Source organism: Penicillium malachiteum (assembly GCF_028827825.1).
Source record: "Penicillium malachiteum strain IBT 17515 chromosome Unknown utg000001l:1.0-8184562.0:1.0-8186909.0, whole genome shotgun sequence".
NCBI lineage: Eukaryota > Fungi > Ascomycota > Eurotiomycetes > Eurotiales > Aspergillaceae > Penicillium > Penicillium malachiteum.
Window position 1 is genome coordinate 2,116,825 of NW_026643094.1, and position 22,299 is coordinate 2,139,123.

The window sequence follows — 22,299 nt, forward strand, 5'->3', positions numbered from 1 at the left end:
TCTATAGTATGGCAAAGCGTCTAATGGGCATTGATATGTGGACATTTCAGCCTCCATTCTCATGCGCGTGGACTTTTAATATCCGGTATGTTTCACGCATGTAGACGTGACAAATAACACTGAATAAGTAGACTGCAGTTGGAAACCTCGGGAATCTCTCCACATTTTATCTTTTATTTTATTTTATTTTAATTTTCAAGGAAAAAAAAGAAATCTAGATTTCATAGAACATGAAAAATACAAAGTACATATCAGGCTGCAGGCACCTGGGGCGTGTGCCTACAACTTGCGGCCCGGGGGTTAACAAGGCAACCACTAACATTTGAAGGCACACACAGTCACACTCAGTTGTTCTATCCCTAGTACCCGGGTGTTCAAATATCAACCCCTCTCCCGAGGCAACCAACATGTCTAAGCCTACAAAAAGACACCATCTTGCCCCAATAATTTTCCTAATTTTCCTAACTTGAATTTCCTAAGTTGAAAAAAAGGAACTGTACGTTTTCCTGTTTCTTGTTATTTCTATCCCATTTGGGTGATTTTCACATCTACACCCCCAGTTTACACCCGTGGACCTATTTTGCATGAAATGCTTCTCCTCCCAAGGCCCCACATGCACCCGACTTAAGTTCCACTACAAATGATCCCGATCTAGGTAACTAACGATCGATCAGATCATGTGCAGTATTTGAAACAGATTATGGGCGAAAACTCAAGATTCCGTACAAAGACACGCTCCAATTACGGTGCACTGTCTAGTACCCGTGTAGATCCCAGGACCTGGAAAGGGCATAGTCAGCCACCCAGGTATGTTCAAGTTCAAGTTTTTTTGACAATAAACTTCAAATTTACTTTTCCCATAATCCAATGTTATCTGATCCCTAAATCTCGGTTAATAGGCAATACATTGGGCGGGTACGCTCGGAAGAGGAAATCTCACGGTCATCAATGGCGAATCGCTTACGTCCGTCGGCTAGCCCGCCATTATCGAATGGTAGGCCTAATTCCGGCGTGTTCGAGGAAGGCACTCTTGAGACACATAGCAACAATGGTGTTCGAAGAGCCAGATCTTCTCGGACTAGTACCACACGTACTGAGAGATTCCGACTCAGAGGAAGTCCTAAAATCTCAAGGAATCGGTTATCGACAGCATCATCGAACCCACAGGTTCGAACCTATCATCAGTCTATGGGTGGCATGATCAATCAAAGGCCATTGGATGCAGGACTTGCTGGGTTAGCAAGAGAACAAGATCAACGACATGATTGGGAGATGACTCGTCCGGACTTGAAACGATTTCATTCAAATCCAAGTGCTCCTACAGCTGCACCGGCAAATGAGGCAGAAGGAGAAAATGGCCAAATGCAATCCAATCGCGATGTGTCCATACAAGAAGCGCCGCCGGATATAAACATGTCGAACCCTCCTTCAGATCTAAGGAGCATGATGCTTTCATCCAGTCCTGTACCGGAAATTGTCGAGAATCGCGGAATGTTCAAGCAGCTTGAAACAAATATCATCACCGAGGAACAGTTGATCAGCGAAGTGCGAGTCATATATAAGGGACTCACCCTAGTTGAGCAAAAATGCAAAGATATCGACGAGGAACAAACCAAATCACAGACTGAGTTGACAGCTCCACAATGGGCTGCTATGATTTCTCTGCACCGGACTCTGCTCTATGAGCACCATGACTTTTTACTCGCCTCAAAACATCCATCAGCCACTCCTTTGCTGACACGCCTCGCGGATCAATACTACATGCCTGCGCGAATGTGGCGCCACGGAATTCATTCATTCTTAGAAGTCATGCGACAGCAGTTGCCCAAATCTATGGATTTTTTACTGAGCTACATATATGTCTCGTATTCAATGATATCATTGCTTTTGGAAAGTGTCGGTGCATTCAAAGAAACGTGGATGGAGTGCTTGGGTGATCTCGCTCGGTACCGTATGGCCATCGAAGAATCAGATATGGGACAACGGGAGACTTGGGCAGGGATATCACGATACTGGTATAACCAAGATGCACTTATCATTCCTGAACAAGGGCGAATTCAGCACCACCTCGCGGTGTTAGCTCGACCCGATGGATTGAGACAGCTATTTCACTATACCAAGGCTTTGGTTAGCGTGATCCCATTTGAGAATGCCCAGGAGAGTATCGCTCTTCTTTTCAAACCCACAAATAATAAGGGAAAAGAGGGAATGGAGCGCAGACAAAACCCAATGATCTCGGCCTTTATCGCTACACACGGGATTCTATTCACGGGAGGCTCCAAGGAGCAGTTCATCATCTTGGCTAAGAGATTTCTATCATTTCTACGAAGGGAACTCCCTCGGCTGAATCGAAATCCGCAGGAAGGGATCTACCTGGTATCCAGTAACTTTGCGTCAATATTGCAATATGGTCATCCGAAGACGATGGAGACATTGGGATGGACTTTTAGCTCAGCGCCAAACAATGAAACATCAGATTCCAGCCAACCCGCCATATCAAATCTAATCTCAGAGGCTCCTTCTCAAGGAGCGTATCTTGCAGTTCATACACTTGCTTTCTTTCTTGAGCAAAATGGCAGTCCGGCAATGGATTGGAGCGCTCATACTTCCCTCGCGTTTATCTGGTGCTTAATTCTGAGTCCTCCCGCCATGCAACGACTAGAGACGATAATCCCGTGGCTACCAGTTGCCAGCTATCTCAACAGATTATTTCGACCTGATACAGACTTCTCACATATCGAGCACGAATCATTTCCTATTCGCCTCGACGAAGACAGACAGCAACTCACAGAAGATTTTTTCATTCGTGGACAAGTTTGGAGTCAACAATACCATCCACCTGGGTTTTTCGACAATGCCTCATCAGAAGATAACAGGCCTACTGTGGAGGAAGAGGCTACAATAGTACAAAGACAAAATCGATGCCTCTGGTTGGGTGTACGAATAGCGATGGTTTGTTCTTTCTCTACCTCCCACTAGTCTTTAACTATTGGATTTCCCCATCTCATCACAGACACATCACTAATACGAAAACAGATCGGTCGCTGGATAACATACACCCGCAACGGGGGATTCGCACCAACACAGTTCGCATATGACTTTTCTTCTGTAGCGGCCACTTGCGGAGGACTCAACAGGAGCGTACCTACAACCCTCGACCGCGACATGAGCTGAGCGTGTTTCATAGCCGCGCACGCCGATGAGATCTCATACGTGGTGAAGGCAAGCACTACGATATACAGGAGATCTTGGGATAGTGAAATTCTTACCTTCGAGGTGTAACAGTGTTTCCTTGGGAGGTGTCTACAATATTTTACTTTCTCGTGTTATTGCCATTTGAATTTACCAAGTCTTGGAGTGGAATCAGTCAAAAAACTACGACAGATTATCGTTTCAGACAAGGAACCAAAAACACGGCCCAATGGATGGAGTTCCTTCTGGAAAGAACCCCCTTATTCCCCGGAATGGACCTTATATTCTTCAAGTTCTCTCCGGCTGGTCTGAGAACCTTGAATCCACTTCCCAAGAGGACTGTTGATCAGATCTGCCTGATATCCACGGATCTTGGAATCTCTTACTGCGTGCAACCCGCTACCAAGGGAGCCTGGAAGAACCAAATACCATGAGACCACGAGCCACAGGAATGACATGACTTGGATTTCGTCTTTCTATTCTGTTTTTCCTGGACTGGACCGGGACCCATTGGAGTTCAACGCTCAATACCCTTGGATGTTTATTTGAAGCTTGTCTTTGGCCTGGATGTCATTGAATCAAGTCGGACATGGAAATAGATAGTGCAGAACCCTGGCAGCTAGAAACTGACAGTGCGAGGATAGTGTATAGTCAGCTTATCCGGCGAGCCAGTGGATGCATGGAATATCATATAAATGGATTCAACTTCCCAAATTTTTCGAAATTGCCTTGGACATTCAAAGTTGAACCATCATGATCGAAGTCCTTTCGTTGAAACCATCGAAGTTCTTCCATTGAATTGACTGGAGATTGAATTAGTATGATTCATTCGAAGGTTCGAATATACGGAGTACTAACTTGGACTTTCTGCATAGAACTTGAAGCCTTAGAATGACTGCGTAGTACTAACTAGTAGTAATAAGTACTACTTATTACCAATTCAACATGAATGTAGTGATACAAGCACTTGAGTAGAATCAAAATACTTACCTAGACAGTCTGGACACATTTTAATACTTGGAAGTTGACATTAATTCCCTGAAATTCATGAATCCCCCACCATAAACGCTGTCTCGAATACTTAGTAAATATCGGAGTTAGAGATAGATATTTACGGAGTTAAATACCATGGAATTAATAAGGACGAATCATAAACTGCAGAAAATCCTCACTGGAAACGTGGAGTCTATGTACTCCACCGGGTAGGGTGTTCCACTGGCATTGCGCGTCAATCCCGATAAAAAGGCCAAGCTGGCGATTATCGATTATCTTTATCATACTTCAAGCTCCTCTCCAATTCTTCCAAGGTTTGGAGCTCAAGTGCTTTATCTTGCCATGAATATTCCCATGATTTAAATTGGAATTGGCATTGCATGGATTAATTCTTCCATTTTAACCCACGAATTTGCATTTCCCCCCTTCTCCGCACCGGCTTCAAGCTCTTTAAGCTTCTCCGCCACCATGGACTCCTGGACTCAAGTCTGTCGCCAATGCGTCACGGTTGTGGCTGATGTCCCTCCGACTATATTACTCGTTGCTTTCCTCGCTACTGCTATTGGAATCTTTGTACTGGTGAGTTAACTCCCCCACTAGTTCGAGATAACGCGCAGATGCGCGCGCACCCAATCCATTTGCTCTACACTAGACACCCCACGAAAGAGAGCAAGGCAAACATGCTAATATCACCTCTAACCATAGTTCTACATCTTACTATCCCTCGTCGCCCCAATCCCCCGGGACTCCCTCCCAGAAGAAAAGAAGTATAGAACCCTTGCGAAAGATGGCACCATTACGACCCCCGAACCCCTCCCCTGCTGGCTAGACAAGCAGAAACCCTCCGAGAAACTCAGTATTGACGAGGGCGAAATCTTTATGTCCGTCGTTGTCCCAGCCTACAACGAAGAAGACCGTCTCTCTGGCATGCTCGAGGAAGCAGTGAACTACCTAGAACACATGTACGGTACCCTGGGAAGCGAGCAGGACGTTACAGAAACCCGCTCAACGCGCAAGCGCAAGCCTAATGGCTCGGCGAACGGTCACGCCTCGGGCTCAGACAGAGGCTGGGAAATCATACTTGTATCGGATGGCTCAACGGATCGCACTGAGGAGGTCGCGTTTCGCTTTGCGAAGGATCATCAACTCTCGTTACATCCAAAGGGTAATGCGGGACCTTGGACGCCGAAGGCACAGGAGGGTGTGCATATCCCGCCTGGTACGATCCGTGTGGTTAGCTTGACGCATAATCGTGGCAAGGGCGGTGCAGTGACGCATGGTATGCGACATGTTCGTGGAAAGTATGTTGTTTTCGCGGATGCGGATGGGGCGAGTAAGTTTGAGGATCTGGGTAAACTTGTTACGGCTTGTTCGGGGATTGAAGATGCGAGTGGACGTGGAGTGGCGGTTGGATCGCGAGCTCATATGGTTGGTAGTGAGGCTGTTGTTAAGGTGAGATCTATATTGTCTCTTCTAGAGGCTCTTCGCTACAAGAAACCTAAGAGATTCATTTACTGCGATGGTGTACTAACTGGTAAATAGCGATCTAAATTGCGGAACTTCCTGATGCACTCGTTCCACTTAATCCTCTGGCTTATGACTCCGCCTCGCACTGCAACCGTCAAGGATACACAGTGTGGATTCAAGCTATTTTCTCGCGCGGCGCTACCTTATATTATCCCGAACATGCATTCCGAGGGCTGGATCTTCGATGTCGAGATGCTCATGCTGGCTGAGTTTGCTCAGATCCCTGTGGCCGAAGTACCCGTTGGATGGAGAGAGGTCAAGGGAAGTAAGTTGAATGTTCTACGCGACAGTATCGGCATGGCCTGGGGCCTGGCGCTCCTCCGCGCTGCGTGGTCGCTCGGAATCTATAGACAGAAGTGAAGGTGGAATCACCCCACCCATATGGCGACCTGCACGCAGACCCATAATTATTTACTGAATGACATCTGGGCACTCATAGGCGTTTCGGATTTCTTTCCATATAGGGGCGAAATAGCTATCTCGGCTTGTTTCGCCCCGTGGTTCTCAGCTTTCTTACTGTGGGCCAGGCTCCACTGCGATGGAGACTTGAGAATACGTTATTTTGGACCGTACATACAAAGAAATTCCGAAAATCTGTCTGTTTAAGGATGATTTTCCGAACTAAACACCTTTCAAGGCTTAGATGGATCCATAGTTCTTTGTCTTGTATCTCGGGACTCGTGGTCCCATATATGGACATCGGGTCGAACCACCTCGGTTTCCCGGTTCCTTGGCCCCCGAGATTGCTCAGCTCTTCAGTTCATCTTCTAATTATGATCCTGCCGAGCCTTTTCCGGATATTGAGACTAGACTCTCAGATCTTTTGTATTATTGATGGACTGACGTCGATGTGTAACCATCACTTCAAGTTGCATACCTTGATCAACATCAAGTAAACCTTAGAAAAGGTTCTATGCTCAACTAAGAAGTAGTATCTCCATATCTAGTATAAACTGCATAACTGTACAACTGCACTAAGCACAACGAGTATAGTAGTCTGCATTATTGCCGATCTTTGTACTTGTTGAAATGAAGGGGGTATCAAATATGACGACTCGGTGTGAAGAGAATCAAAAATCCTTCGCCCGGAGTATTCTCCCTCTCTAGGCATGTTGAACCCAACCTTGGAAGTGTACCCGATCTCCAAGGGAGATTTCAACTAATCCAGTCATCGAAGACCAAAGTTCGATCTACCAAATGAACTATTCTCCGCCATCAACGCCGTTGGTCCATCGCTAGTTCCGTGGGGGCGGTTTGGAAGGATATCGACTGCCGAATTCAAAATCCTGCATATTCCCTTATTGAGTACATGGAGCGGGTGGCCTCGATCTGGCCTTAAGTTGAATCCCATTCATCCGAAAACTTCATGTGGAGCTAATACCTAGTCTTAGGCGCCCCCAGACTCATTACGTAGAGGTGTCGATCAGATGCTGGCCTATATAACCCGATGGCATGATGCCAGGTATCATCCAACGTTTCATTCGGTTGGACTCCATCGAACGAAACCTGCGTTTCAAGTTTTGATTACTTCTTCCTCGAGTGACGACCTAGACATCAAACCTGAACACAAGCCGCCAGTTTAAAGCATCAAACATCAATCAACACATCCATAGATTGATACTTGCTCTATACACCACAACAATACCACAACAACACCACCGGGTGAAACAAGAACTGCCAAGTACCTTTATATCGGGCTTCAAAAGAGCATCAGTTACAATGGCCTCTCCACGAAGCTCGAAGCTCCCAACCGCGTCACAATTCATGCGTCTCCCACCAGAACTCCGGCTAAAGATTTATCAATACGCCCTCACAGTGCCAAACGACTATATCGACAAACCCTTAATAGTAGTGCACGACCGCGGCAACGTCTTCACAGCTCGAGGCCGCTACCGCGCCTTATCAATGTGTCCCAGCTGGGTAGGCGAAGACGGCACAGCAAAGAACCTACTCTCAGTATCGCGACAAATCCACGACGAAGCAGAAGACTATCTATACTCACACCATACACTCTTCTTCCGCAACTCATTCGATTTGGACCGACTCGGTGATTTCCTCGATACATTAAGTCCTACAGCGCGACTCCGAATCCGTAGCGTTGGATTCGAGGTTTACCTCTTTGTGCATACGCAACCTGGGATTCCGAAACGTACATTAAAACAGTACGAGCGTGCGAGAGAATTGCTTGTGCAGCGATTACCTTGTTGGAAGAATTTATTGTTTTATTTTGATCCACGCTTCTATTATCCTCCTATTGAAGTTGGGGGAAGAGAGTTAGCGGCGAGGGGTGTACTGCATCTTGCTAGGAAGTTTGCGGGGTCGTTGCATGTTACGTTTTATCCGTTGCCGGATGGTCAACATAGACTTGTTGAGGAGGCGAAACAGTTAATTTGGAGGAGTAGCTCGCCGGAACGGCGCGCCCCGGAGGTTTCTTGGAGATTGAAGAAGTCTTCTGTGTTTGATGGGGTCGTGCGTGATGATGTTGCGGAGATGTCACGTCATGGGAAGTGTTAAGTGATTCTCTTGGGCTTGAGTATTATGCTGGAGTTTTATGTGATCATTGGTTGATCTGGAGCTTCATTTGCAGATTGATTTGCCTGATTCTTCAGCCGGATTCAGTGTGTCAGTGCTCGGTTAAATCTTCGTTTGAAGTTGAATGGTGGTGGGTGGCTCTTGTTGCTAAGAGGTGGAGTTGCTGCAGCATGACGTGTGGTCTATTCGACCGGGAACCCCCCCTTGCAACAGATATTACTAGTTGGTTTTTGCTTATTTGGAATGATGATTCGATATTAAGCGACTGGAGTCGAGTGTTTCAAGTTGTTTTCCTGCATGTGGCTTGTTATGACAATTTTATCTCTATACAGAGTAACTAATTCCGAGGTCGTGATAGAGAAACTTGAATTTATTCACTTGATCAGCACCTAAAACATCCCAAATTATGATCAATAGTTTAAATCCTATACTAAGAGTCGGATATCCTGTTTCTAGGACCCACGAGACCTTACTGTTATACTGTGCTACGGTAAAATCAGTGAGAGACGCAAAGATGATTCCAATTTTCAGTCTAGGATACAGTCCAGCCAGCCACTGAGGAATTCCAGGCTTGTGACTAACTAAAACCGTTGGTACCCAGTCACGAAAAAGTAGTCGGTTCGAACATCGCAGCAAGGACAGGTTACAATCGGTATTGGGAATGGTATTACGATCACATTCATCGATGTATGCATATCCGAGAGATGCATTGTATTCAGCTCAGTGCATGAATACGACGCGCCCACGCGCCTTGGAAACAGTTGGTCGATCTTTTATTGGCACGATGTCATCTTCTGAGCCGCTCTCCGCGAATGGCTTGTCTGGATGCTTTCCAAAGAATTGTCCGAACGGTGCAGGATCAGGTGGCATTGACTCCACGCCGAATTCATACGAGACGATATCATCAGAGTTGACATTATCGTTTACTTGCAGCAGGTTGATATTATGGGAGTTGGTGATATGTTCCGTGATTTGCGTCCATTTGGCATTCTTTTCGCTCGTTTCTCCTGGGAGATGCTTACCCGATCGAGGGCAAAGCTAATGGTGAAAAAAGTCCAGACAAGCATTCGGTCTGGCTGGCCGAGTCGGGGCTTCTAGGTAATGCTGGACGACTCAGAACCCCGTATAATAATAGGACCTCGGGAGCTTTTAAAAACATGGCGCCGGCATCAGCGCTGGGACATAATAGTCAATCTGGCAATGCCGAGATCTGGAACGTTGTAAATAAGGAAGAAACTTCCAATCGCAAGGAAGGCAATTAGGAAGCAAAGGTAAAGGTTCAGAATGGGAAATCTCCTTGTCTCTTGCTTGAACGTCTGTGGTTGACAAGTTGTCCCTATCTCCAGTGAGAATAAGAGACCTACCTCTTCCCTCTTTTCTTTCAAAATATTGAAATCAACCGCAGTTTTTTGGACGTCTCAATACCATACTCTGTAGTCAGGCCTGCTACTTCTCAGATAAATGTTTTTCGTCGCCATAGTCAAAGATAGAGACAAGCAGTTGCCTATCGTGTAGTCAAAACCCCAAGGAAGGATAAAATCACATCCTTCATAGGTGGTAGTGAAATTATCTCAGTGTCCGTGGGGATGGTGATAGGTTGCAAAAAGAGCGCCTTCTTGGTTCAAATGGCGAGGGTACCCTTTGTCGCCGATCAATCATCTCCCACGAGAGTATTCCAGAATGTAAATGGGGTCCAACACGCAGAATAGGCCCGTTTGTCCGCATGGTCCGGGTACCTTGCAGATAAAGATGAGTTCCTGTCTAGAACTAAGGGCAGTGACTGCGGAATCGAGGTGCGACCAGACCACTGAACTGAACGGAATAAAACAAGTGGTCCATTCGGTCGGCTGGCCAGCGGAAATAGTCCTGTTGCTTTGATGTGAGCTCGCTGAAATCATAGACCACAGCGTCATGTAGCAGCTTCTTAGAAGGGCATTACAAGCCCGAGCCACAGGAAGTGATCGGAGGTTCCTTTGCAAGGTGCTTTGAGATTGAACAGCCAAGACTGCAAGTAACTGCTATCGAAGTCAGTGTTCCAGCCACTTAGTGCGAAGTACCGGCCGTATATTGGGACCCAATGCTTCTTTCCACGGCAGATGACCGCAGGCTTTCACCAAGTCCGTATAAACGGAACGCAAAAGAACTTGAGCGTAGCAACTCTCCGTAGAAGAAAATTGCTCTAAACCACGGGTGGACTTCAGTAGTCCTCTCTTTCGTGTAGATTTTGGCTTGCCTCCGCAAACCTACTAGGTAATTCGTATGAATTTCCTCGCCGGGCCTTGATCTCAAACCCTTCGTTGGGCAGAGGAGCAGGTGTAAAGCGCCCGTGCTGTTCTTGATGTGTTCAAACTTTCCCCTCTCTCCCTCTGATTTTCTGCTCTTCATCGTGGTTCAAGGGTGACCTAGATGCACCTAGTTCCTCTTCCCGTTGTCGTTCATTTCCCCGTAATTCGCGATCAGTCTTCCACTGCAGGGAGGCATAATCTGGGCCTTGGGGTTTGTCTTGGCTAAGAGTATATAGTTAGTGGTCGCTGCTGAGAAATTATATTACTACTAGTAGGAGGATCACTCACATTAAACTGCTGGAATGGTAACATAGTGAACATGAGTTCGCATATTCACGAGACATCCATCCACTCGAGAAATCAATATAGAGCTGCCGTGTGACTTTCGAAATTCTTTCTTGCTTTGACTTCAATCACACTTGACCTCGGGTCCCTCTAGAAACGAGGTCAGAATCGGTGAGACTAGCCACCTTTCTCAAATATCGCGACAATCTTGGCATTTTTCAGATGAGAGGAACGTGTTGTGGTGTTGGATATAGTATTGGTTGAAGTAAGAAGAGAATGTGTGTGAGCCATGAGAGATAGAATAGATGAGAAGCAAAGCAAGCGAGGTGGATAGAGATGCGATTAGGAGGTGGCTGTGAGATTCCGAAAGACTCCAATAGAGAATTTGATATAGATACCTTAAGTCCAGAGGAATTTCGCATTTCTCGGTTGAATAGGCCATGATCAGTCTCTTACGGAGTTCGAGTAGGTGTACTCGGATCGATCGTTTTCATGATATTCTGTCACCTGGGACATTTGACTATCCTGAGTAATCTGGATGCTTTCTTCGACTTTTTCGCTCCAGTCAAAGTCTGCACCGTATGATAAGGTCAGTTCGGTCAACTGGTGGTTCCAGAAGGGTAGTATCGTGGAGGGGAACCGCAGGGTGAAGTATAGGCGTTGGCACTAGACTGGAAGACTGTGAAAGTATGTGTCAATGATGACCAGGACGGGGAGTAGTACAATAGTGCTCACTGGAACCATGAGTGACCATCGCAGGCCCTAAGCCCGGTTTTCATGATGGCTTCGGTTGAAAGAAAGTGGAAGAGAAAAAGAAAAGCTAGAGATAGCCTCATAAGGAAAGGGTAGACAAGAGAGACAAGCGATGTTGGTAGATATCAAACAGGTAACCATCAAATTTTTCAAAAGAAAATTTATCACGAGCAAGGAATGCATAAAAGAAACCTTCAAGTTTGATTTCAGGAAAGATGTTGATGAAACAAACTTGAATTCGATAGCTTGAGCTGATGAAACTCCAACTTCCAAGCTGAATACTACCTACTGGGCAGTAGCACAACAATAACATGAGGCTATGATTGAAGAAGTCAGTCAGTGACCTTCAAGGTGATAACATCTTACAGCGATATTCAAAAATATGAAGGCTGCTCACTCCGGGAATATCAAATTCAAGGTATACTGTAAACCGAGTAGATAGCAGCTGCACTTCTCTTTATTGTAGACATTGGCAGCCTCAGTAATTGCAGATTCCAAGGTTGTAATGAAGCAGACTGGGATTCAGTTTCGAATCAATCATCGGTATCTCTTACCTCTCTTGTCTCCTGTCTCGGTTCTCCTAGTTTGCTAGAACTGCAGAACTGACTCGACCTATACTCTCAAGTGCTGTTCAGTTGGTGGAATTAGAGAAGAGCAGCCCGAGTGGATCATGATAGCAGGCTTCGTTTCTAGTGGTCGTTATCTGATACTACTGCCAGTTGTATAAATAAGACGACTTCGTCTCATTGAGTGCTTTTGACTTGGACATCAACTTGAACCGAAAAGTCGCATTCATAGCAAGGTATCAGTGGGAAATATCGGGGTATCTGGAAATTTGCAGTGACTTGAGGCTACACATGTGCAGTAAGATAGAATGCAGGAGCACAACATAACTTGGTTAGATTTTTTAATTGGTAAAATATGGTTACAGGACCCTAAGCAGGGCGCTTTCAACTGTCCGCAGGGGCATTCTGGAACCGATGCCTCATCTTGTGCTCGTCTTTGTCCAACAAGTCTGGCGTTATAAATAGAACTCGTTCCTCAACTGGACATCTGAACCGGGCCTTTCAAGACCAGGCTACCAGTCTCGCGATGAACCGCACACCAATTCATCTCCCCAAAGATAGTATAGAAAACAGAGGGCGATTAAAAAGACAACGGGAGAAAAAAAAGAAATAAACAGAAACATCCGAAAAGACTAACAAGTAGTCAATCGTCCATACTGCTCATGAAGAAATCCGACTAGGCGCCGGGGACGAGGCCCTTCAGGCCAGCGCCAATGTCACCCTCACGGGCGGCAATCTCGAAGTAACCGTAGATGATGCTAAGAAAGTCATGTTAGCTGAGTTGGAATCAGTAATTTATCGGGATAAACTTACGTCACAGCAAGCAGGATACCAGTTCCGCTGCCAAGGGCACCGAGAAGGTCAGAGGCGACGGACAGAGCACCAATGCAGGCACCACCAAAGGCGGCAGCGGTGGGGATAACACGCTTCAGCTCCTTGTACATGCTCTGCTCACGGTGGCCGGACATGACAAGACCCTGGTCCTTGAGCTGCTTGGCAACATCACGAGGAGCGGAGCCAGAGACCTCAATCCAGGTCTTGGAGAAGAGAGCACAGGCAACCAGCATGAAAGCAATGTAAACAGCGGTGTGAATGGGGTCGAGGAGAGCCTCCTTGAAGTTCAAAGGAGGAGACATGTAGTAGGCAATACCGGAGGCGGCGTACAGCTGGGCAGAGCCCTCACGGGGCTCCCAGACTCCGAGAAGCTGAACGAGGAGGTTGTCGGAGAAGCGGGAGTACAGCATCTGGCTGATCAGGAAGATGTTGGAGCACAGGGCAGACTGCAACATGATGGGCATGTTGGAGGTGTAGAAGAGACGGACGGGGTAGGATCCGCGCATACCACGCTGGCGGGAGGACTTGACGGGGATCTCAACACGGAAGCCCTGCAGGTAGATAACGGCGGCGAAGACGAGGAGAGTAGCCAGAAGGTTCATGACGTTAGGCAGGTTCTGGCGGTAGAAAGCCTCGTACAGGGCGCGCTGCTTGTCGGGCCAGGTGAGGAGCAGGTGGAACAGAGCAATAATGGCACCCTCGAACTCGGGACCACGGCCAGTGTTGATGGTGGTAGGGGAGAAAGCCTTCCAGACAATGGACTCGCAGATGTTGGTGGCAATGAAGAGGGAGATACCGCTGCCCAGACCGTAACCCTTCTGGAGAAGCTCATCCAGCAGAATGACAACCAGACCGGCAACAACCAGCTGGACGATCAGAAGAACACAGATACCGGCACCCAGGTCGCTGGGCTGGCCGTAGAGACCAGTCAGGACATAGACACAGGCCTGGCCGAAGGAGAGGATGATAGCGAAGAGCTTCTGAGCGGTCTGGTACAGCTCGCGGTCGGTCTTAAGGTCAAGGTTGACATCGATGAGGTGGGTACCGGCAAGGAGCTAAAGGGGCGCAAAGCTGGTTAGATCAATTTCTTCTAAACCTTTGTCGCATTATATCAATTGATCTGAAGTCGCATACCTGGAAGACCATGCCGGAGGAGATGATGGGGGTGATACCCAATTCCATCAGAGTACCACGGTTACTGGCCAGCATCATACGCAGCCAGTACAGGGGGTCGGAGGTATCAGAGGACACAATACCGTACAGAGGCATCTGGCTCATGACCAAGAAGATCAGGAGAGTCAACTAGATACCAGCGGCAGTTAGAAGACACGTCTTTTCCGCACGTATGGGTTGAATTGGGTCACATACACCTGTCCACATCAACTTCTGGTTGAAGGGCACCTTGGTCTCAGGAGCTGCCACCTCCGGGAGGAGGGGCGTAAAGGGCTTGATCAGGTCAAGGAAGCGAACTTTGACAAAGTATTAGCATTTCTGTATTCGTTGAAGATGTTTAATGAGATCCGATGAGGATCGCGTGCCGGGGTTGAACCGGGGGGGACTTACGGCCGCTCATCGTGACTGTCTTCCACCCAATCCGTCTTTAAAAGAAATAAAAGAAGCTGGAATTGAAACCAGCAGAAGGAACGGAGAGAGGATGTTTCAAAAAACAAAAAAAAGAAAAAGAAAAAGAAAAGGAAAAGGGGAATGGGGGAAGAGAAGAAGGAAGGTCGGGGAGAGATGGGGGGTGAGGGAGGAAGAGCGAAGAGGTTCGCTGGCCACTTTTTCGCTTCGCGCTAATTAAGGCCACTTGGTCTTCGCCGCAATCAACCCCAACACTAAAACACTATGTCAATTCTGACTCAACACCACATGTTTAGGTATATAAGAACTGACTAGGTCAATCTTCTATACTATTCATATTCCTTGATTACATCTTACAAGTTCTTTTACTTATATTCCCACTGGCAGAGTAGTAAGAGTCTTGTACTTCGTGTACCCCAGTGTTCAGGACCGAGCTAATCCCCACACTATTCCCAATCAGTACAGGGTCTACACTATGATGCCATGAGTAATGAAATATCAATATCATCCAATGTTGCAATGAAGTTAATTCCAAGATGATCCTACCTGTAGGTGGTATCAAGGTAGCAGAAATTTCCCAAAGAAAAAAACAAAGAAATAATACAAAATACGCCCTGCTCTTCTATATAAACACCAGGTCTTTCCAAGACGGGCTGAGAGCTCAAGGGGCTTCCATAGATCAATCCAGTATACTCGTAATATCCGTGCCAAGTGGGTTTTTATATCCCTCAAGGGCCAACAAGACCAAGACAGTCATCAATGACAAGCTCAAGCTCTCCAACACGGGTCTTGAGGCCACGATTCTCATCCTTCAAGACACCCATGACACTCCAGGCTTCATGGGATGGGATGCCGTGGCAGTTGTTACACTGGTTGGAGTTGAGATTGGGATTCCCGACAAATGAGCTACCCAGACGTGTAGAGGCAATTCCCTTCATGACTCGGTCGTAGGCAGAGGGACCCTTCGGCGTCGGTGTACCGGTGGCCGCAATGAGGTTCTTTTGAATGGTGGGGGTAAGGGTAGGATTAACGGTCGGGGCAGCCAAGGCAACCTGGGACAGGTTTGGTGATGGTGCAGTCAATGTGGAGGTTGGTGACTCAACGCCTTCCCGGTGGGAAAAGACACTTTCGGCGATGCTCTCATCTCCAGACTCGAAGCCGGAATCACTGGTGAATGTACCGTGACTAGCACGTTTAGCTCCCCGGTGAGGTGTTTGCAATGCCAGAGATGGGATTTCATCTTCGGCAGGAACCATACGCATCGTACGACTACGACTCCGGTTCTCTTCCCGTTGGCGCATACGGCGTTCCTGTTCCAACTCCGCTGCCATGGCCTGCATGGCTTTTTCTTGGCTGAGAACCTTTTCAGCCATACCGTCGAGTTGCGACTTCAGATGATCCACCCGCGCCCGAGTCTCCCCCAGCTCCTCCAGTCTCTCGTTTCGGTCGGCCAGGGCTTGGTGCATGATAAAAGTCCTTTGTTTATAAGCCTCCTGCATACGTTGCAGTACATCGCTGGCTTGTTCGCGGATGAAATCGAGGGCTTCGTCATGAGTGGCATCGGCCGGGGTATATAGTGCTGCAGCAATATCGAGGTTTAGGAACTCGTCATCTGCGGGCGCTGGGGGGTACGGGTTTTTGTTCTGCCTGTCGTCGCAAGCCGAAGAGTGTGGTAAATCGGCCCGCGTTTGTTGTTGAGCCTTTGCGAGAATGTGACATGGTGGTAAGTCGTGGAGTATCCATGGACGCCACGTCGGATTCGCCGTTAGGGGGCATCTTGATTCCCAAGTCAACCGGTTCTGATTTTCCTTGGAACCAATCTGATAATATACGGGCTCGTGCCTCGAGCTTCTTTTTGGGGAATGTACCGGTCCACGATGGGGCCGTGTTGTTTTGAACTCGTTTCAAGTCCTCGTCTTCCTCGAAAATAGGGGGACGAGCGATATACTCAGTGTTTGCTCGACGATGTGACGGCACACTGGGATATGACCTTCGAGGGATTCCAGGGATTGATGGGGGCGCAACGATGTCATGCCCCTGGGAGACCTCGGAATGCAGGGCGGTGGGGGTAGAGTGATCGGTAGACATGGTGACAGTCCACACAGCAAAATCAGCGAATCAATCGAGTGCCACGTCGAATCTGGGCGTGGCGGTGGGTGTGTGACCTAAGTGGAGATATGCAAAAGTGTCCAAGGCTGTTGTTTAAAGCGGTTTAGATGGTGTTAGGCTGCTAAAAGGGGGGAGGATCTCAAGAAAATGACCCTAATGCAACTAGTTTCAAGGAAGAAAGATGAGATGAGAGAAATTAGGATGTTTCACAATAGGTGAAAAAAAACCTATCCCTCTCATGAAACAACGAAATAAACACAAGAGGCTGGGGAAGTAGATACACAAAGAGAAATAGTGGTGGCTGAGAAGCTCCGTGGATCCACCGAGATCTTCCATTCTGGATTCGTCGAGGGGTTATCCACTGGTGACGAAGTTCGAAAAAATAGAACACGACAAGAACATTGACGAAAAAAGAGGTTATTCCAGCCCTAAAGGATTTACAGATTTACAGTACAGCTTTGAGCAGAAACGTTGTTCCTTATTCCGCTGCATCTCGTACTCCCCACGTTCTCCGATCCCTGCACCTTGCACATGCCTCAACATCATGACAGCTACCGGACTAAAACAGCTATCCAATGCTCTCGCCACTCCGGATCAACTTTCAAATTCTTCCTCGTCGATCGATGGCGTGCCCTCTGATCTTGAAACGTCGATCCGTGTCGCTGGGGCCCAGCTGACCCAGACTGCTGGCGTTTTACTGGGTCTATCGCAGGATAATATCAGCCAAGCTATTGTTATTTTTACTCGATTTTGGTTGGGAGCAGATGGAGGAAGCTTACGAATCTACTCGACCAAGGTACGCAAGCGCTCTCAGAAGATCTGCTTCCCAAGTTTCCACTTCTAACGTTGGTCCTTCGACCCTATCCAGGATGTTTCAGCTGCCGCACTTTACATGACAGCCAAACTCTCGTTTCAACCCACATCCCCACGTTCGGTACTTAATGTATATACTCTTCTATGCTCCTCAGATACTTCGCCATTATGGTTTGTGAACCCGAAAGGAGCCCCCGACGAGGCTCCAGCTATGGAGAGCTATCTTCTCACTGAGGGGGAATACCAATTCGCGCGACTTACCCTCTTACGCATCGAGTCCGTCATCCTACGAATCCTCGGTTTCGATACACATGTCGCACTTCCTCACACTATCGCTCTTACATATCTACAAACCCTCGGTGCGACAAGACCGGCTGTTGCCCGCCGTGTAGTGGAACATCTTAATGCGGCACTTCTGTCACCTCAGCTACTTTACGTAACACATCAACCAAATGCGCTCGCCGTGGCAGCGATATACCTTGCAGCACGCGAAGAAGGGATAAAGCTGGTGGATGGTAACTGGTGGGAAGTCTTTGATGTGGATCGAGAAGAGCTTGGATTCCTGGTCGTGGGCATGAGAAGTCTCGAGGGCTTTATGCGGAGGGAGATGGAGCAGTGGAAAAACAAGACCATCCCTCTGGTAGTCGACGACCTCGATTCTGAAATCGAGCGACGCCGTATGATGGTTGAAGGCGAATGAACTGCAAGCGAATCATTATTTCTCAACTAAGACATTTTGATCTTGACTTTTCAGATCCCCGTCCTCATACCGTGTATACGATGTGCAGCTGGATCATATCTAGTGCCTCCGTGAGACTTGGGTCTACACATTCCAGTCTCATCTGGCCTGAAATTACGCAAATCCTCTAAAACGAGCCAAAGAGGCTAGCTTGATTTTTGAGGTTTGGTTTTCTTGTTGCGCCTGGGTTAGAGGGGATCTATGACGATGCTCTCAAGGCACCAGGTGACAAATTAACACAGACTATCTCTAGTATTTCATGACACAGCTGATGATTTCGTTCCTGAAAATTTCATCAGATCATCAGATCCAATAGTCTAATGCGGACATGTATAGAGAGGCTCCCAAGGTTATATCATTTAATCCAATCAAATCCTTTACTTTATATGCACGTCTTCCATTTAGTATGAACAAGATTATAGTCTCTAAAACCACCTGGATGGAATTTCCATAGAAAAATGTCACAATATCAGGTAATAGATACTAATCATACCAATGAACCGCCATCTATAACCATTTGAATCAGGTGAAAGCAAGAAACCCATACATTGGACCCGATATCGATAGCGATGAGCTCACGCGGGGCCGATCATGTGCTCCACCGCTTATAAGGCCAACCCCAATCTCCCCGCTCAAACTTACCTCTTTCACCTCATAGAACCAAGAGATCGCTTGGAAAGAAACAAACAACATGAATATTCTACACTCAACGCTATCAACCTGGCGAGACCGCCTCGCCCCCGTTTCCCGCACCTCAACTTTTCGCTCTACTGGTCAAATCACTCCCGAGGAGTTCGTCTTGGCCGGCGACTACCTGGTCTACAAGTTTCCCACATGGGCCTGGGCTGATGCTTCCAGCCCCGCGAAGCGCGTCTCTTACCTCCCTGCAGGAAAGCAGTTCCTTGTTACGCGCGGTGTCCCTTGTCACCGACGGCTGAATGACAACTTCGCGGGCGATGCGGGACATGAAGATGAGATCGTGAGAGATATGCTCTCTGGAGAAGGTGCAGAGGGACCTGCGGGAGATGAGGGAGATGACGGGTGGTTGCGCACTGGGGGTGGAGCGGATCGAAGTGAACAAGAGGCGCGGATTCGAGATGTGAGGACTGTGGATGAATCCGGGAACCTTGGAGAACAGGAAGACGAGGATGAGATTCCTGATATGGAGGATGACGATGACGATGAGGAGGCTATCATTCGTGAGCCGGCGGGACAGTCAGAGACAACACAGTTAGTTTTACTCTTCTCAGTTTAGGTTCTCTCATTGTTCTCTTACTTGTTTGTTTGCTGACCCTGTATCATTTCCAGACCGCTACGCACTTATACTTTATACATAACCTACTCGAACTTCTACCGCACACCTCGTCTTTACCTTTCAGGATATCTCTCTCCGTCGGAGCCACTTCCGCCACACCTGATGATGGAGGATATCGTCGGCGACTACAAAGACAAGACAGTCACACTGGAAGACTTCCCTTGGTTCGATGGTAGTGTGAAGATGGCCACTGTACACCCTTGCCGACACGCCTCTGTGATGAAAACCCTCCTCGACCGGGCTGATGCTGCACTCAAACTGCACCGCGAGAAGCTCAAGCAAACGCAGTCCCGGGAAGAGGCGAACCGAGTCCTACAGGCAGGTGGAAGCGGACTTGCAGGTTTAGTTGACGATACGAAGGCTCTATCTCTCGGCGAAAACCAGCAGCACCAACCTGGTGGAGATGAGTGGGAGGTTCTTCAGCATGACGAGGAGGAACAGGTTGCTATCCGCGTGGACCAGTACTTGGTTGTATTCCTGAAGTTCATTGCCAGTGTTACACCGGGTATTGAACACGATTTTACAATGGGAGTATAATTGATGGATGCTGAAGTGGCTTCGAATGATCCATGGGTTTCAACTTCATCCGGACCCAGGCTCTATTCGGGAATCTGGCTGAACTACTGAGTATTCCGGAGAACTCTGGACTGGACGATCGGAGTATTCCGAATACAATATGAATCAAGAGCCATTTTCCTTGTTCTGGGCGGAAATGGGAATTGCCACTTCCCTGATACGAGATATGCATGACATGACTTGAATTTGGCGTTTATTTGCTGCGGGCACCACAAACTATTTCCTTATATTAGCTACGTATCAGATCAATAATGCGTTAAGACTGCTATGGACCTTGATAGCAGCCTGATGATTGGTTCAACCCTTGGATTGTATGTATTTTGCTTTTTTCGGTGGTAAACTGGATAGTTTTTGTTTTCTTTTTCTCAATACATTGGAGTTTGTTTCTTCGGGTGATCAATCATATTATTCTCCAAACATTTCAAATCAAAGCATACGCCCCTTTCTTTCTTTTTAGGGCCCTGGATCACTCAGAAATCCGGTTAAGGCCGAATGATCATCGTCTCCACTAAGATATGACAGTGCACATTCAATGTTGTGTGGAGTCAACGGATGGTCAATCATACAAGAAAAGAAAAACTACTTATGGATGAAAGTTGAGGTTTACCAAGGAACTAGTCGCTACTAGTAGCTCCAAGTTCAGACTTTTTAACGGAATAAGAATGTATTCATGCACACATGCAATATTATCAACGGGACTATGAAAATAAAGTAAAAACACTGTCGAATGTGCTAGGCACGCCCGACTCCAACGGAATCCCAATCCCAAAAATTCAAACAGTCAAGGTAAAAGAAGATGGCATGGCTCTCATATGTCAGGCAAGATACAAGTATCTGAGTAATGGGTCGCGATCAAGGCGGCAACCAATAAATAAGCAGGTAAGAGTAGACATGGAATCGAAAGAAATAGAAAGAGTGTCAAGTCACAGTAAAGTACATCCATCAAAAATTCACAATGCGGATAGAGATACAGATCGTTCACGCGGTAAAGGGAAATAGCTGTTCAAGCAAGTAGGAGAGACCTTTTGTTGATCGAATCGTAAATCCACTAGTAGAAGATGCCCAACATGATGGGGAGAGCCAGAGCCATGAGTGAGCTTGGGACCATGGCGGAACCAGCGTTGTAAACTGGAACCGAAGATGGAGTAGTGGATGGGGCGGCAGGGTGGATCAAAGGAGTTGAGTGAACAGGGGCAACCGCGGGAGGAACGTAGGCAGGCACAGTGGTCATGGTGGGGATGACGATGGGAGTGGTGTAGGTAGAAGCAACCATGCTTGGGAGGTAGGTAGATGTGATGCTGGGCTCGGGAACGGACTCAGGAGCGGGCTGAGTAGCAGCAGGCACAGTAGCCTGGACAGGCGTGGTCTCAGGAACAGGAACAGGCTCAGTGGCGGCGCCAGAAGGAGGCACTACTTCGCTGAAAACTGGCTCGACACACGGGTTGACACCGTGCTCAAAGTGGACACCAGCGCCGTAGTTAACATCGGGACCACCTGGAATACCGACGTTGAAGCCAGCGCCAGCGTCATGCTCAAAGGTGGGAGATCCGCAAGCAGTGCTGTGCTCGGAGTGGACACCAGCACCGTATTCAGCAGCAGGGCCGCCGGGGATGCCAACGCGGTATCCAGCACCAGCATCGTGCTCGCTGTCGCCGGTGGTAGGGTTGTCCTCGGAGTGGACACCGGCACCGTAAACAGCGCTAGGACCATCAGGGATACCAACAGCATAGCCAGCACCGGCGGCCTTCTCGACGGTACCAGTCACAGGGTCAGTGTCATCGTGAACACCAGCGCCATAGATAGCGCCGGGTCCACCGGGGGTACCAACGGCGTAGCCAGTACCAGCATCCTTATCGTCACGCAGACCAAGAGAACCCGCAGGAACCTCTTTCTATTGTTGCTGTGTTAGTCCGGTCGGTTCAATATGCAAGGCAGATAGTGAGCCATGTGGTTCGGTAACTTACCATCTGAGGAGGAGCAGCAAGAATAGTGGCGGGTCCAACGGCCAGGAAGAGGCACAGAGCCGAAGAGAGACGGAAAGTGGTGGAAGGCATTTTGCAAATTATTAATGGAGTACTTGACTGAAGCTCGAAAGACTTAAATCCAAGAAACTGGAAGAGATTGTCGGATTTGGTGAACGTTGAAAGAATGTCTGGAGCAGGCCCCGAAAGAAGAAAGTGAGCGAGAGAGAGAACACGA

General features: G+C 47.8%; 8 protein-coding genes across 8 annotated transcripts; 5 read left to right on the plus strand and 3 right to left on the minus strand.

Annotated features, from left to right (window-relative positions):
* Positions 1 to 948: 948 nt before the first annotated feature.
* On the plus strand, positions 949 to 3,174 carry N7483_000790 (uncharacterized protein; the record flags this gene model as incomplete). Its single annotated transcript, XM_057084228.1, has 2 exons — positions 949 to 2,952; positions 3,037 to 3,174. 2 exons carry the CDS (start codon positions 949 to 951, stop codon positions 3,172 to 3,174), a joined length of 2,142 nt encoding a protein of 713 aa, XP_056950377.1.
* A 1,479-nt stretch (positions 3,175 to 4,653) lies between these two features.
* Positions 4,654 to 6,072, plus strand: N7483_000791 (dolichyl-phosphate beta-glucosyltransferase; the record flags this gene model as incomplete). Its single annotated transcript, XM_057084229.1, has 3 exons — positions 4,654 to 4,764; positions 4,891 to 5,637; positions 5,728 to 6,072. The coding sequence occupies 3 exons, from the start codon at positions 4,654 to 4,656 to the stop codon at positions 6,070 to 6,072; spliced, it is 1,203 nt and encodes a 400-aa protein (XP_056950378.1).
* Positions 6,073 to 7,431: 1,359 nt separating this feature from the next.
* N7483_000792 (uncharacterized protein) lies at positions 7,432 to 8,226 on the plus strand (the record flags this gene model as incomplete). Its single annotated transcript, XM_057084230.1, has 1 exon — positions 7,432 to 8,226. One exon carries the CDS (start codon positions 7,432 to 7,434, stop codon positions 8,224 to 8,226), a length of 795 nt encoding a protein of 264 aa, XP_056950379.1.
* Positions 8,227 to 12,809: 4,583 nt separating this feature from the next.
* On the minus strand, positions 12,810 to 14,540 carry N7483_000793 (translocon subunit SEC61; the record flags this gene model as incomplete). Its single annotated transcript, XM_057084231.1, has 5 exons — positions 12,810 to 12,891; positions 12,947 to 14,022; positions 14,102 to 14,269; positions 14,336 to 14,436; positions 14,531 to 14,540. The coding sequence occupies 5 exons, from the start codon at positions 14,538 to 14,540 to the stop codon at positions 12,810 to 12,812; spliced, it is 1,437 nt and encodes a 478-aa protein (XP_056950380.1).
* Positions 14,541 to 15,276: 736 nt separating this feature from the next.
* On the minus strand, positions 15,277 to 16,636 carry N7483_000794 (uncharacterized protein; the record flags this gene model as incomplete). The annotated part of the gene is made up of 2 exons (XM_057084232.1): positions 15,277 to 16,195; positions 16,266 to 16,636. The coding sequence occupies 2 exons, from the start codon at positions 16,634 to 16,636 to the stop codon at positions 15,277 to 15,279; spliced, it is 1,290 nt and encodes a 429-aa protein (XP_056950381.1).
* A 565-nt stretch (positions 16,637 to 17,201) lies between these two features.
* On the plus strand, positions 17,202 to 18,170 carry N7483_000795 (putative cyclin; the record flags this gene model as incomplete). Its single annotated transcript, XM_057084233.1, has 2 exons — positions 17,202 to 17,453; positions 17,526 to 18,170. The coding sequence occupies 2 exons, from the start codon at positions 17,202 to 17,204 to the stop codon at positions 18,168 to 18,170; spliced, it is 897 nt and encodes a 298-aa protein (XP_056950382.1).
* A 730-nt stretch (positions 18,171 to 18,900) lies between these two features.
* Positions 18,901 to 20,061, plus strand: N7483_000796 (ATG3/ATG10 family protein; the record flags this gene model as incomplete). Its single annotated transcript, XM_057084234.1, has 2 exons — positions 18,901 to 19,439; positions 19,518 to 20,061. 2 exons carry the CDS (start codon positions 18,901 to 18,903, stop codon positions 20,059 to 20,061), a joined length of 1,083 nt encoding a protein of 360 aa, XP_056950383.1.
* Positions 20,062 to 21,148: 1,087 nt separating this feature from the next.
* Positions 21,149 to 22,154, minus strand: N7483_000797 (putative cell wall protein; the record flags this gene model as incomplete). Its single annotated transcript, XM_057084235.1, has 2 exons — positions 21,149 to 21,991; positions 22,065 to 22,154. 2 exons carry the CDS (start codon positions 22,152 to 22,154, stop codon positions 21,149 to 21,151), a joined length of 933 nt encoding a protein of 310 aa, XP_056950384.1.
* Between the last annotated feature and the right edge of the window lie 145 nt (positions 22,155 to 22,299).